This window comes from Colletes latitarsis, chromosome 14 (assembly GCF_051014445.1).
Source record: "Colletes latitarsis isolate SP2378_abdomen chromosome 14, iyColLati1, whole genome shotgun sequence".
Lineage (NCBI taxonomy): Eukaryota > Metazoa > Arthropoda > Insecta > Hymenoptera > Colletidae > Colletes > Colletes latitarsis.
The window spans coordinates 15,595,252-15,610,620 of NC_135147.1; the positions used below are offsets into that span (position 1 = coordinate 15,595,252).

Below are 15,369 nucleotides of genomic sequence, written 5' to 3' on the forward strand. Positions count from 1 at the left end.
AACTGATAAGGAAAAGTCACAGTAATGTATTGATATTGTTATAAGTACTGGAAATTAATGTAAAATAAAGAACTGCTTTAAAAAAATTGATATTTTGGTTATACAGGGTGTTCGGCCACCCCTGGGAAAAATTTTAATGGGGGATTCTAGAGGCCAAAATAAGACGAAAATCAAGAATTCCAATTTGTTGATGAAGACTTCGTTAAACAGTTATTAACGTTTAAACTTCCGACCGTACTGAATTTTTTTCTCGAAAATGCGCAAGATTTCGGGAATATGTCTATTCACTAAAAGTGATTGTAATTGACCCCCGCAACCGAAAATAATTTTTCCAAAACGATTTGAAATTTTTTTTTTCCGTCGAAAAATTTTACACCTCAAATTTTTTTCTCGAAACTGGTTAGGATTTCGAGGGTATGTCTATTGACTAAAAATGATTGTAATTGACCCTCGCAACAGAAAATAATTTTTTTAGAACGATTTGAAATTTTTTTTTTTCGTCAAAAATTTAGGCACCTACCCCCTGCCGAATTTTTCTTAAAAATTCCTTTTTCATTTTTAGTAATTTCGTTTGACGCCCTACAGAAAAGTTGTCTAATACTTTTTTGTAGGTACCCATGAGCTCTACTTCAGAAAAAAGTTTCCTTGAAATATATTCACAATTGTAGGAGTTATGGCTGTTTGAAAATTGGTCAATTTTTATGGGGTTTTTCTCATTTTGCGGGGACAAGGACCAACTTTTCGAATATTTTTGCGATTTCTACATATTCTCCATCAAAATACGCGTAGTTTGCTTTTTTAAACATTAAAATCGTCCAATCCGTTCAGAAGTTATGACGTTTTAAAGATTTGTATGAAATTTCGGGCAGACATTTCTGGCCAGAAATTATATTTTCGGTAATGAATTTTTTTCTCGAAACTGAGTAAGATTTCGGGGGTATGCCTGTTGACCAAAAATGCTTGCAATTGACTCCTGCAACTAAAAATAATTTTTCCAAGACGATTCGAAAGTCTTTTTTCTCACCTTAAACTTTCTGCACCTATCCGATTTTTTTTCTCGAAAGTGGATAGGATTTCGAAGACATGTGTATTCACCAAAAATGATTGTAATTGACCCCCGCAACCGAAAATAATTTTTCCAGAACGATTTGAAATTTTTTAATTTAATTGTTAATAACTTTTTAACGAAGCCTCCATCAACAAATTGGTATTCTTGATTTTCGTCTTATTTTGGCGCCTAGAATCCCCCATTAAAATTTTTCCCAGGAATGGCCGAACACCCTGTATACTTTGGAATTTTAAAACTGAATATTACAAAATTTTAAAATATGAACTGAATAGTGATTTTTATTAAATAAATTATTGAACATTTAACAAAACCTTTCGAAAGAAGGCGCCGACCGCTGTTCTTTTTTCAATCGTTGTTACCAACTTAGGAATTTGAAATTCAAAACAAAAAAAGTAGTATTCACTACTAATTTGCAACGATTCTTCCACGTATGATGCTTCTAAATAAAATTATGTAAATTAATACTTAAAAATGTGTAGAAATTTGAATACACATATAAACAAGTTACCGTCCAACGAAATATCGTGTCGATACAATCTCATCGACACTTAAAAATAAAATAATAATAACAGATATAATTTGTTCAGTTTTATGTTTTTACCGTGTAAACAATTAATATCTTCGCCAAAGTAAATAAATATAAGAAATATACTATGAAAATAAGAATATCTAACGATAATTTTAAAAAATAACCTCAACTCGACTTTAAAGTAATATTATGTACTGTTAAGGTAACGTGTTGAAGTATCCTCGCGAATTTGGGGCATATTTTACGATTTGCACATCTTATCAATGTTTGTTTCTTATCAAGCTTTGAATTTTTTTCATAGCATACTCATTGCTTTTTGATAACCGAATCTGAGAAGTGTGAACTAAACAGTTGTATATAAAATGGCTTCAAGTCAGGTATAAAAAACTTTGATATACTATTTGAAAAATTTAATATATTATTTTTATTTCATAAATATTTTGATGATGTAAACGTTTTTAATATTTTGTAATATTTAATATTTTAATAAGAATTTAGATAAAATATGCATATTAATGTTTTTAGATTGAAAAAATTGTCAAATTGTATAAAACATTAGCACAAAATCCATCATTGAGCGGTGCAAAGATTCTTCGAGCAACCAACAATGGAATATTAATTTCAAGCGTGTGGTCTCAGAAAAATTTGGAGAGGAAAACAAATCAAAAGTTTTGTCAGAATCACATTTTAGATTCTGAATTGTCACTTCTATCTGAAAATTTTCCTATCGATGTTACAACAGAGTACGTTGCATATTTACCTTAAAAGTAGAGTTTATTGTATGTATAAAACATATGTTTTATAAATAACTTTTTTCTCATAGACTTCTGTCTGTATCTACCGAAGATGAACAACGTAGAGCTGTATTAAGGCAAGCGACAATTGAGAACACATCAAAACAATTTATTGAAATCTGGGATAAGCAGAGACTTCTGAAAAATTATGATTTGACTGCTTTTGATGTACATGGAGATGTATATACAGATTGTAATTATTTCTAATTTCAAATTTGTACAGTTAATATATAGTAATTATTTTGCTTGATAATATAAAATTTAAACCAATTTGTTAAAGGAAGTAATAACTCGTTATAGTTGCGAGAACAATGCAGGAACAAAGATTTATTGGTGACGTTTCAGTCTATGATGAAAATCTTCTTCAGAACAATTTATTAGAAATTCGACAAGAGAATAATCAATTGGACAGAGTTTCTCATGTATAATATTTTAGAATAATAATTCTGAAGCAGACTTTCATCGTAGTTTGAATCATAGATTAATAAATTTGTATTTCTTGGCTCAAATTGGCTCAAATTTATAGATATAATAATTATCTAACAATTGGATACTTTTGCTCAGATACTCACATGTTCTATTTTTTATTAACAGCTGAATTTGCTTCTTTCGAATGGTCTCCAGATAAGACAAAGGTTTTATACATTGCAGAAAAAAAACTGCCAAAGTCAGCACCATTTTACAAGCAAAAACCTCTTAATAAAAAAGAATCAAAAGACGAAGATGAAGTATCTGTGGTGAGATATTTTCTTTCTTATAAGATAAATATAGTAGAAATATTTTAAATTTTACTCAATGAAATAATTGAAACAGGGTAACGAGTATGTTTACAAACCACATTGGGGAGAACAGTTGGTAGGTAAACATCGCCCAGTTGTCGCAATTCTCGACACGACAACAGACACAATTTCAATTCTCTCAGGCATACCGGATGAACTTTCACCTGCTCAAGTATTATGGACAAAAAACAATCAAGATATAGTGGGTGTAGCATGGAAACACGAGCCAAGACATTTAGGTCTCGTTGCCTGTACTAATAGGCTCTCCTGGATATTCTTATTGAAAGATGCAGAATACAGTAAGAAACATGTTATATGTAATAATGCCTTGGAAATTGGTTAATTGCTATTCTCACCAGTTCTTGGAACTGTCTTCCTGCTTGTCTCTGCAACCAAGTATGTTTATGTTTTTAAATTTGTAAGATATCAATGTGCCTTGTTATGCATCTTTATTTTACTCGCACTTTCTAAAAAAAGAAACGTATTGGATTTCCTGAAAGATTCATCTCCCGTGAACTTTGGCAGATTTTTTTTTTTCTAAGCCAGAACCGAAAATTTCTTATACTCTATGCAGTCATTACAGTCTTTAATAAATTGCTACTTTTTAAAAGCTGCTTTTCTAAGCCTTTTGACCTTATCGCACTCCGGATCCCACCATGATACCGGATTTCTATGGATTCTGTCATTAACGATTCTTTTTTTTATGTGTTAGCTATTACAGCATTTGTTAATGTGTTAGTAAAAATGGCATATTTATCACTGGCGATTAGGTCATAGTCTATCGCCAAAAATTGATCGTAATTTTCTTCTAAGTTAATAATTACTTCTCAATTGGTTCTTAATGATTTTAATCTAAAGGGTTTCTTGGAATATATACTTTTTTTTGAGGATATTGTTATAAATATGGGGTAATGATCAGAGTCCCAAGTTTCATCGTTTACTTCGACATTGATCTTGCAAGCTATATTTCCTGATGAGAATATAAAATCTAAATTGGACCTAATATCGTTATGATATTGAACATAGGTAGTAGATTTTGGTATCATTGGTATGTTACGAACGCGAGATCCTGGATTCGGTCGAGGACAGTACTTGATCGGTGGTTTTAGATATGGTTGGGAGAGAGAAAGGAGTTCCGGACGAACCAGGGACTCTATACCCTGAGAGCTGTAGGAGGAGGTTACGTGGACGAACCAGGGGCTCTGTACCCTGGGAGCCACAGGGTTAGATTTATAAGGAAAATGTATGGTTTCACGGACGAACCAGGGGCTCTATACCCTGGGAGCCGCTAGAAGAAGTGGATGAACCAGGAACTTTATACCCTGGGAACCACGTAGGTTTTTAGGAAGTTTTAGGATCTTGTTCTGTCGTAATGGTACACCAAGAGCGGTAAAGGTGTACCGGGTTTGTAAGATACCCCTAATCTTACTGTTGATAAGGTTCAGGGTTGTATTAATTGAATAATGCAAGTCAGGATAACTACTTAAATATATTCTATACGATGCTCAAGTACAGTGGTATATCGACAGAACTGGTACTATTGGTAGGTTGCCACGACGGCGAGAGGTTTAAATCGGCTTTTACGCGGCGCGTTCGCGGGAGCTCGGTTAGACGATTGAAACTCACAATTAGAACCGCTAAGGTAGGATGTTGCTCGAAGGGGATTATAGCCCGATCTTGCTTCGAGTGTCAAAGTGACGTCGTCTGCTAAAGGACTGCTTGTAGAAATAATAGTAAACCAATATACAATTTTCTGCTGCAATTCATCCATAATTGTCAAAGGCAAAAGATTTGAAAACTTACTTTTTACATTAATTTCGGCGTAGGAGATATTAAACACTAATCATAATTGACAAAAAGGTCGTAACAAAAAAAGCAAAGACACTAAGACCAAATATAGATCATTGTTATACATATACTAGAAATTGAGCCCTTACAGTGGCAGGGTATTACCATATAAGGCAATGAAAATTGGGCCAGGTGTTCATATACGGCATGAGTCAATCCCGTCCGAGGGGTTGTACGCTAGATGATCGGGCCAACGCCCAAGCCACCAAACGTTTCGGTCCCATACATGAGTGATATGTAACAGGTATTGCAATTTCAACTTGTATGATAGGCGTTGAAATCGCCCATCAGTATTGCATATTGGCTTTTATCGGCCTGGTTGAAGATTTCGTCCTACTAAGATTGTGAAAGTGTTAAATGGGGAGCTCTATAACATACGAATACATCGGTTGAGGGGTTTATGTTAGTAATTTTTCATGCCAGCTAGTTCTACAAATTGATCAGGACACTTTAGATTTCGAAGTTCCATGTAGGCTAAGTTGTTGCGAATTAGAATAAGAATACCACCCCCTTCGGAGTACAGACGATCTTTCCTGAAGGTTCTGAAAGTTCGTGTTTCTTCCAAGAGTCAAGATTCTTCTTTTCTTCTTATGATGCTTCTTGGGTTCCAAAACAGTATCTCCAAATCCTTGTAATAACCTCTAATGAGTTGTGCTGATTGTTCTTTGCTTCTACCTTCTAAGTACACTCATCAATACTGCCATCAGAGGGGCCTTCTATATCCTTTGATAGTAGTGTCAGTTTTCTAATGAGTCTGGTATATCTATTCTTGATGCTTCTATCCGTAAGGAGAGGGTAGGTGTCACAAAGAGTAGAGATGATTGTATCAGTACTATCAGAGAATTCATGACATGTTTCTTTAATGTCACTGCATCCTTTCGTCTTTTCTATAAAGCTCTTTAATTGTAAGTAACTTAATTGTTGCAGATTGTTATTTTTGGTAAGGTGTTCATCAATAGAATCATGTTCAAGGTTGTCAGCATTTCCAGGATTATCTATTCTAGGGTTCTTCTTCTTGAGAGGTTTCATTTTAGCTTCTTTGTCGTTTTTCTCATTGGAGGAATCATCCGAGGTAAATAACTTGCCATTTACACCTCTATAAATAAAAGAATATCCAACAGGTTCAACTAACAGATTTTGTCTTATGGTTGAAAATGTTGTAGAGGTGTTCCGTTTATTATACGACGACACTAAGAGCAGGTGTCAAAGGCCGACTATTGCTATCGTTCCAAGATCCAATAGTTACCTATATTATAATAGTAATCCGAGATGCTATATCAAATTTCATAATTTTCTGATAAACCACTCCTGAAATATATGAAGCGAAACAAAAGTCACATGCATAAAGATGTGAAGATATGTGTATTTTTTAGAAAAACTCTCCAGTGATGGGTGCGCTGTCCGTTGTCCTAGATTCAGCCCTAATGGAAAACACTTAATCTGGTTAGAAAGAGCAGCCGGTGGAGCACATCACAATGCTCACAGATTGATGCATCTTGATTTCGATTCTGAAAAGCCGGAGGTAGCTTTATATCAGCGTATCAATATGTACAACATTTGTCTGTTTAAACTTATATAATTTATTTCTACTCAGGCTGACGTACTTGTAGATATAGTGCATACATGTATATCTATTAAAAATTCTGAACAATTTTACGGTTTTTATGGCCGTTTACCTCGTCGATGTTGGAGCAACGATTCACAGTACATATTTTTAAGTTCACCACAGCAGAACAATACACGTTCTTACGTCGTCGATACAAGTAAATATTTGACAAAGTACACGTACTCTTAACAAAATTTTGTTATTCGTTATAATTATGAATAATAAATATGTTGTTTCCAGAAACAAAAACCATAACTGAGATTCAGAATGATAAAAGTAGCCTCGTTGTTTTGGACGTGAAAAATGACGTTATTGCATTTTTGGAGTCATCTATTATGGAGCCTTCTGTTCTTACAGTAGGAAGATTTAATCTAGAAGTAGTTAATAATGGTAATATCGCAAGAAGTAAAATTTCAAATTCGGCGACTATTCCTGATTCTGAAAATTTAATGTACGAGTTCTCCGAATATGATTACGATAACGACGATGAAATTAGTAAGTCATTTAGGATTACAATAATCACGAAATACTGAATAAACGTTTTCAGTTAAATATGCTTAACTATTAATTTCAGAACACTTCAATTTCATTTATTTTGGACCAAAAGTTGGAAACAACAAATCTGTACCTTTTGTAATTGTACCACACGGTGGACCCCATGTTAATTATGAAAATCTATTTATACTGAATTATTTTCTATTTGTATTGTCAGGTAAATTTTCAACTTCAATGCACAATCATTCATATAAATTTACCGATCTTCGTTCGATAATTTATTTTAGTAATTGATTAATTAAATTTATAACAATCTTTCGTTTAAGGTTTGGCTGTGGTACAAGTTAACTATCGTGGTTCAACGGGTATGGGTTCTAAAAACGTTGAATATCTTCAAGGAAAAGTTGGAGACGTTGACGTAAAAGATTGTGTAATTGCTACGAAAGAAGCTTTACGGAAATATCCATGGCTAAATCCAGAAAAAGTGGGACTAGTTGGAGGTTCACATGGTGGATTTTTAGTAACTCATCTAAGTGCTCAATATCCAGTAAGTCTGAAAGTATTTGATATTTTTACTACTAATTATTTATATTAAATAAGTATTCGTAGTTGTAAAATTTTATCTTTTCAATGGACTTATAAAATAAAAATAATTCCCGTATATATAGCTTATAATAATATTTGTTTAATATCTGTTTAAATATAATGAACTTATCCTCTAGGACTTGTACAAAGTTGTTGTTGCGAGGAATCCTGTAATCGACATCGCTGCTATGTTTACAATATCAGATATTCCAGACTGGTAACAAATTCATGTATTTTTACAAATTTTTCATAGTTCTCAATTATCTCAATTATATTGCAGTCGTAATGCTCTCAGTAAGGAAGAGAAAATTATGTACCATCACGATGTGTAAGCGTAATTGTAGAACAAAGTATAATAAGACGCAAAGAACAACTAATTCAGAGATATAAATTACAAACTTACAATATTTTATTGTATTAATGTCGACCATTGCCATGTAAAATAATAATTTCGTTGCGAATTTAATTGCAGGTGTGCCGCTGTAGTGAATTATCCATTTGATGAAAGCACACCAATGGCGGAATCGGATCAAGTCGAAATGCTTGTGAAAATGTTTAAATGTTCGCCGATCATTCACGTTAGTAAAGTCAAAGCTCCAACTTTACTATGCATTGGCTCGAATGATTTACGTGTACCTCCGTCTCAAGGAAAATTGTGGTATCAACGTTTGAAGGCAAATAATGTTAAGACAAAGTAAGTTTGAATTAGTAATTACATTTCTAATAGCATTTCGTAAGTAAAATCAATGTCAAAATTAATTTTAACTTAAATAATAATTAAATCTCAATCATTATTTGTATATATTAATTGGAGAAACACATTTTTTTGGATTTAATTTTCCATTGAATTAAGTTGTTCACTATATTATATTATTTTATAGGATGCTTCTTTACGAAGACAATCATCCTTTAGCATCCGGACCAGTTGACATCGATAACATCATCAATGCTTGTTTATGGTTGCTCGAACATATCCCGACAGAGAAAACTGATGACGTAAGTTTGCAGGAAGAAAAATGTGATAAATGTAATAAGTTTTAATAATTTTATTATCACAAATGTAGTATTTACACAATGTCGCCATGTATACGTTTATAAAGGTTTGTAACAAATAAATTTTCAAAATATACACATGTTTATAGTTTTGTATAATACTATAAAATTTTTATACTTTATACGTGTATAAAGACTCGTTATAAATATCTTACATTAAACTATATTACTTCGAGTTTACAAAATACGTAGAACGGCTGTCCTACGTTTTAATAAATACATGTTTCATTATACAGATTATCGTAATATAGATTACCAATACAAAACAATGATTTAAATGAATTATTTTTACTAACAAGTATTTTAACAAAAAGTAAAAACAATATCATATAAATATTAAATTTATTAAATACTGTGCTTTTGCAAGGTTCAAAAAGAAAACTTATGAACTATAAACAAACTTTGTTCTTAAAGTAATTTTTCGTTGTTAAGTAATTAAGTAATCTTCCTTTAAAAATAAGATCTTTATCGTAGTGTCAATGTATACTTATAAATTTCGTTTACATTTGTATATCGTACAAAAAAAAAGTATTCCTATTGGATCGTTAGAAAAAACAGCGTATGAAATATTTTGAAATATCATATTTCATAAAAATAATTGTACGTGTCTTCTAAAATGAGTAATACAAAATATAAAAATTTTCAGTATTACAATAAGTAGACATGTAGAACACAAAGAAAATTATTTGTATAAAATACTAAAAAAACATTAGAAGGTCTATTAGTTTCCATTTTTTTTTCTTTTTTTTTTTCAAGAATTTGTATATGTAGCTATATATCTCTTTCGTATAGGAAGGCACCCATTCATACCATACATATGAAGACTGCACTGTATACAGCAATATCTAATTAAAACATTAGATAATACGCTGTCAATACTTATTAATTACATTTAGTAACTTACGATTATGATCTAACAGGATTACTTTGTTCTGGAAATAATGAATCGTAACTAGGTGGCAGATCTTTATCGGCAACAGACGAGGAAACAGCAACCTCCAACATCGGAGCAGTGGGAACCGGTGGATTTGCAGATCCTTCAGGTTCACGTGGCAACGGACCTGGTCTTGTAGAACACGCGCTTGGATCGGCACAATCCAGAGCCCAACATAACTTTTGCGATCGTTTACATATCCATAAGCACATAACAAATATGATGAAACACAAAATCAATGTAGTCACCGCACCCACGGTTACTTTTGTACCAGTTCCAGTGCTAGTGATCTCATTGTTGTACAGACAATTCTCTTCGTCCGAACAAATCAATGGGGCACAATTATAAATCCCATCGCAAAAGAATTCATTCCGTAAACAGGTGTTGAGACCAATCGACGTATATTCGGTTTTGTTCACATTGCTGCAATCTGTTCATTTACATTACAATCTGAACTGGAATTTATCTTCATATCTAAATGTTTAGACTGATCGAACTTACTTTTATATGGAGTATAAACAATGCTGAGAGCAAGGAATTCCCCATCCCGTAATTTCTCTTTTGAAATGAATATTTCAGTTTCTAATTCACCCCCAGACTTATATTCGCCCGGATCGTGTTCAGCGAAGTTCCATGCCGTTTGCGGTATTGTTCCAGGCACATATAAACTGTTTTCAGGCTCAGAAACTGAGTAATACTTTATTTTACTACGATCAAGCGTACCACAAAATTTCTGCGTCCGATGGTTGTCTTTCCTTTTGAACTATTAGATTGGTTTCAAAAAACACATTAGAATGTGTTTGTTACATAGTAATAATATTCAATAAATAGACAGTTCTATGTTCAGATATTTAAAACAAGTAACTTGTAATTTTATAAATGCATTATAAATGTCTAGAAATCTTAGTAGACGCTAAGGTAAATTTGACAAATATGGCAAACATCGAAAAATGATTTTTTTTCCAATTTTTCCCCCCTATGCACCTGTACGCATTTAATTTAAAAATTAAAAAGAAATGTTGATGTGTAGAACTTTGCGTTGCAGAAGGTGGAATGCAGTTTAAACATTTAATTTAATTACTAATTACATGCACCTACACGTTTTCAGTTTGGTTTTGTATAAATTTTTAATTGAAAGTCATTGTGTAGCAGATCGTTGAATTCATCTCGATGTTGCCTACAATACTATGAAATTAAAAATACCTAGTTCCATTTAAAAATATAAGTGACCTTCATTTTTGATCGAAAATCAATTTTTATTTAAATTTAAGCAACTGCGATTTCTTGTCGGTTAACTACTGAGTAACTTTGATATAAAACATGAAACATGAACAACTACGTATTAAACTACCTCCAGTTTAAAAGCTTTCTAGAAAACGCAATAGGATTACCTAATCTGCTGGAAATCTCAAAACAATACACTAACAACACGTTTGCCTTAACTGATATGGTTATTAAAACCTGTCCCTTACTACAAGAACGGTTTTCAAAAATAGATTGTGGAGACTGTACAACAAAATCAACTAAAACCTAATAGACAACCCAACTCACAACTGGTCATCAGATTTAGACAGCGATACCTCCCAATAATGACTACAATGAAACAAATATTACAATGGAATATCAATGGACTATACGCCCACTACGAGTAGCTGTAAATTTTACTAAACCAACTCAATCCAACCATCTTATGCCTACAAGAAACCAACCTCAATAAGCACCACCACCCAACCCTTAAAGGATTCTCTACCTTTTCAAAAAATAGAAATCGCGAAGACTTTTCCAGTGGAGGAGTATACATCGCAGTATCAGAAAAATTTAACTGTTCTGAAATACCACTCAACACAGATCTAGAAGCGATTGCAGTAGTTGTTTTACTCCCCAAAAAGATTAGCATATGCAGCAAACCCTAAACCTTGTAGACTTAGTGGAACTAGTTAACTAACTTCCATCTCCATTTATATTAATGGACGACTTTAATAGCCATCATCATCTTTGGGGCTCGCATAAAACAGATAGCCGCGGAAAAATCATAGAGAACCTGCTTAAAAATCCGGAGATCATCCTGCTCAATATAGGAAATCCAACCCATTTCACTATCAGCACTGGAAAGTGTAGCGCAGTAGACTTGGCAATCTGTAGTAGCAGACTTGCACAATATATGGAATGGGATACTCTTGATGACGTCCACGACAGTGACCACCTCCCAATAATAATCACCTACGAAGACCTTGCCCAATCCCCAAAAAACCAACCTGCACTAAAATGGAATCTTACAAAAGTAGACTGGCACAAGTACAAATCAATAATAGCAAATAGTCTCCAGGAATCTCTAAACCAAGACATTGACCCTTACTCTATAAATCAAACAATCGATTCATTAGAAACAATTATTCAAACAGCAGCAAAGGAATTCTCTGAACCAATAAAAACCCGAACCAACAGGAGAAGAAATGTGCCATGGTGGAACGAAAATTATCAATCTGCCATGAAAGAAAATCACATAGCCTTCAACAGAACAAAGAAACACCCTACAACTGAAAACCTAATAAACTTCAAAAAGCTACGAGCAAATTTCCGCAAAATAATCAAAGAAAGCAAAAGACACTCCTGGCAAATGTACATATCCACTATTACTAATCGAACCTCAACAAGTACAATATGGAAAAAATCAAAAAATCAATGGAAGACCCAACTATACAGAAATACAGTTCCTCAACCCAAGTAACGATAGCACCACAACCAATCCAAAGGACATAGTCGACATCCTTGCGATGACTTTTCAAAACCACTCAAACAACTTAAACTATGACCAGTATCTTCCAGTAACCCCCTCTGGCAACAACCCCAACATAACAGACGGCATCTGCAAAGACCCTATCCTTAACACAAATATAACACTAGGAGAACTAAAGAACACTCTCCAGACAACAAAAAATTTCTCCCTGGGACCAGATAACATACCAAAAAAACTGTTAAAAGAACTACTGCCAACTGGCATCGAATACCTACTACATATTTTCAACTGCATATGAACCCATCAAGTTTTCTCTGAAAACTGGAGGAAAGCCATAGTAGTACCCCTACTTAAACCGAATAAAAACAAACACATTCCAGAAAATTACAGACCGATTGCTCTAACCAACTGCCTATGCAAACTCATAGAAAAAATCATTAACAGAAGACTTAGGTGGTTTTTCGAGACAAACAACATCTTAGCACCCAGTCAATATGGATTCAGACAGTTCCGATCAACGATAGACGTCCTCGTCAACATAGAAACAAGTGTCTCAGAAGCGTTCCTAAGAAACGGACTACTTGCTACATTATGTCTAGATATTGAAAAAGCGTACGTTACGATACACAGACGAACAATCATCGATATCCTCACCAAATTAAAAATAAATGGCAACATGATTGCCTTCATCAAAAACTTCCTCCACCATAGATCCATCCAAGTCAGGGCAAATGGAACTCTGTCCAACTCAACAGTCATCAAAAATAGAGTACCACAAGGATCAGTAATCAGTGTAACACTATTTTTGTTAGGAATGAATGACATAATAGAAAATATGCCACCGATCCAAGGACACTTGTTTGCTGATGACCTAACATTAACCTGCAGTGGAAGAAACATTACAACAGTAATAAAGCTTCTGCAGACGACTATAAACAAACTCCAAACATGGTCCAAACAATCAGGGTTTAGACCCCCCCCAAAAAAACCCAGTACATAATATTCTCGAGGCAACGTAAGCAAAACCAAAACCTGCCAAAACTATATATCAAAAACATCGAAGTTGAAAAAGTGGACAATATTAAACTTCTTGGATTGCTAACTGACTTGGGTTCCACACATGAAACACTTCAAAAATATATGCTCCAAAAACATGAATGTCATCAAGGCGCTAGCAAGCAATAACTGGGAAGCAAAAGTTAATATATAACAAAAAAAAAACATTTTTTTGTCAGACCATCGGAAGAGCCTGAAAAATTGTGGGAACTAATTCGTGCCTTACTCTGTATACATGTTTAGTCGTTTACTGAAATACACAGATACACGTATATTGAAATACACGTGAATACGTGTGTTGAAATACAAGTGCAAACATGTATTAAAAATTACACAAATCCAAACACGTATATATTATTTACACGTATACATGTAAAATCGAAAATTAATTTGCAGTTTTGCATAAAGAATGATAAATTATTCAAATTGTTTGAGTTATCAAAATGTGAATCAAATAGTTTAATCTAAAAAAAATTAAACATACAGTAAATGAAATGAAAGAATAAGTAAACTAAGAATGATGAATCAAAAATCAAAAACCCATATCGTAAATAAAAAATTAAGAATATATAAAATGATTAAATTAAACCAAGTATTAAACTGAAACTGATAATAATTTTTAGAGTAAAACTATTAATGAATATACATAAGATTAAAAGTAATAAAAGTACAAAGCATTTAAGTGAAAATGTTTTGTCTCTTCTCTACAATTTTCAAGTACTAAAAAAAATCAAATATTAAACCAAGGTCCATAAATGTGGTACTATGTATAAAAACTATAAGAGAAAAATTTCTGTATGGGTTTGTACAGACATATTTTAATATTAAGAGGAACATAAATAAAATTAAAATTAAACTTGACGCGTGAGCCGACTATCTCATATTTACTGTTTGTATAACTTTTTTTTACAGTAAAACTACTCTGTTCACTGTTTCATAACTTATAACAATTTGAATAATTTATTTTTATTATTGTAGTAGTGATAATGACTAATCATTGCTTATATAACATGGCATATCTACAAATTAAACAGTCGAGCAAGTAAATTTAGTGGAAATTATACAGGAGAACGCTGAAACACATTATTTTTCGACATTGGTCATATTTGCTAAATTTTCACGTAATAATTATTAATGTTTACTAAGAATCGTTGGATAGTATAAGAAATGTTTAATTACCTGTACGTAGTCTATACAATCCGTTGAATTTTGTCTGAAAGACATTTTTTGTATCACACCGAACAATCCAGCCTTTTTTACTTTGAAAACGAATTTACAATGAACATTTTTGATAACTGATGTCCATCGATCGAACATGTGCTTAGGTCGGACTATTGCCGCTGTATTCGTGATCTCGATGGTTGACTTTTTGCCAAGCGTGTGACAAATCTTGTCCAACTCCATACCGTCTGAAGCAATAGGTTATAAATTTAATATCGTTCGTAAACAAAAACCATCGATTTCATCCCGCGTGAAAAACTTACATTCATCGTATTGTCGACCATAATCTATGCACGTGCTGTATTGCACGTAATTATTCGCAAGGAACAGTAAACACTGGAGATACAAGACATCCCATCGAGCCATTTTTGCAGGAACTGTCAGAAAGCCATAAAGAACGCGGCTAACGTCACCGTCGATTAACAAGTGATCGAATCTATGATCAATATCGTAGAGATTTCCCGTGATATACAGAAAGAGAGAGAGAGAAGAGGAAGAAGAATGGAAGACGTGGGATATTTTTACGGAATAATTAAGGTTCGATTCACCGTCTTCGAGGATACGTCATCCACGTATCAAAACAAAATGAATGCACTATCGCGTACGAGAGAGATGGATAGAGAAAGAAACACATACGTACACACGAGATCGACATGTCAGTGG

General features: G+C 33.2%; 2 protein-coding genes across 4 annotated transcripts; one reads left to right on the top strand and one right to left on the bottom strand.

Annotated features, from left to right (window-relative positions):
- Positions 1-1,455: 1,455 nt before the first annotated feature.
- On the top strand, positions 1,456-8,834 carry LOC143350299 (acylamino-acid-releasing enzyme). 3 transcript variants are annotated; one of them, XM_076782312.1, is made up of 14 exons: positions 1,457-1,800; positions 1,900-1,975; positions 2,124-2,341; positions 2,422-2,585; positions 2,987-3,129; positions 3,206-3,470; positions 6,393-6,541; positions 6,614-6,782; positions 6,866-7,120; positions 7,200-7,337; positions 7,447-7,667; positions 7,843-7,922; positions 8,178-8,399; positions 8,587-8,834. In XM_076782312.1, the coding sequence occupies exons 2-14, from the start codon at positions 1,961-1,963 to the stop codon at positions 8,744-8,746; spliced, it is 2,199 nt and encodes a 732-aa protein (XP_076638427.1). In that variant the 5' UTR covers positions 1,457-1,800; positions 1,900-1,960; the 3' UTR covers positions 8,747-8,834. The 3 variants fall into 3 exon arrangements, 2 of the variants coding, with proteins under 2 accessions (XP_076638427.1, XP_076638428.1); XM_076782313.1 differs by having other exon boundaries at positions 1,457-1,698; XR_013081079.1 differs by lacking the exon at positions 8,587-8,834 and having other exon boundaries at positions 1,456-1,800; positions 7,843-8,033; positions 8,178-8,316.
- Positions 8,737-15,264, bottom strand: LOC143350306 (uncharacterized). Its single transcript, XM_076782329.1, has 4 exons — positions 14,970-15,264; positions 14,665-14,894; positions 10,194-10,455; positions 8,737-10,122 (listed from the first exon to the last, which is right to left on the bottom strand). Exons 1-4 carry the CDS (start codon positions 15,070-15,072, stop codon positions 9,665-9,667), a joined length of 1,053 nt encoding a protein of 350 aa, XP_076638444.1. The 5' UTR covers positions 15,073-15,264; the 3' UTR covers positions 8,737-9,664.
- Positions 15,265-15,369: the final 105 nt, after the last annotated feature.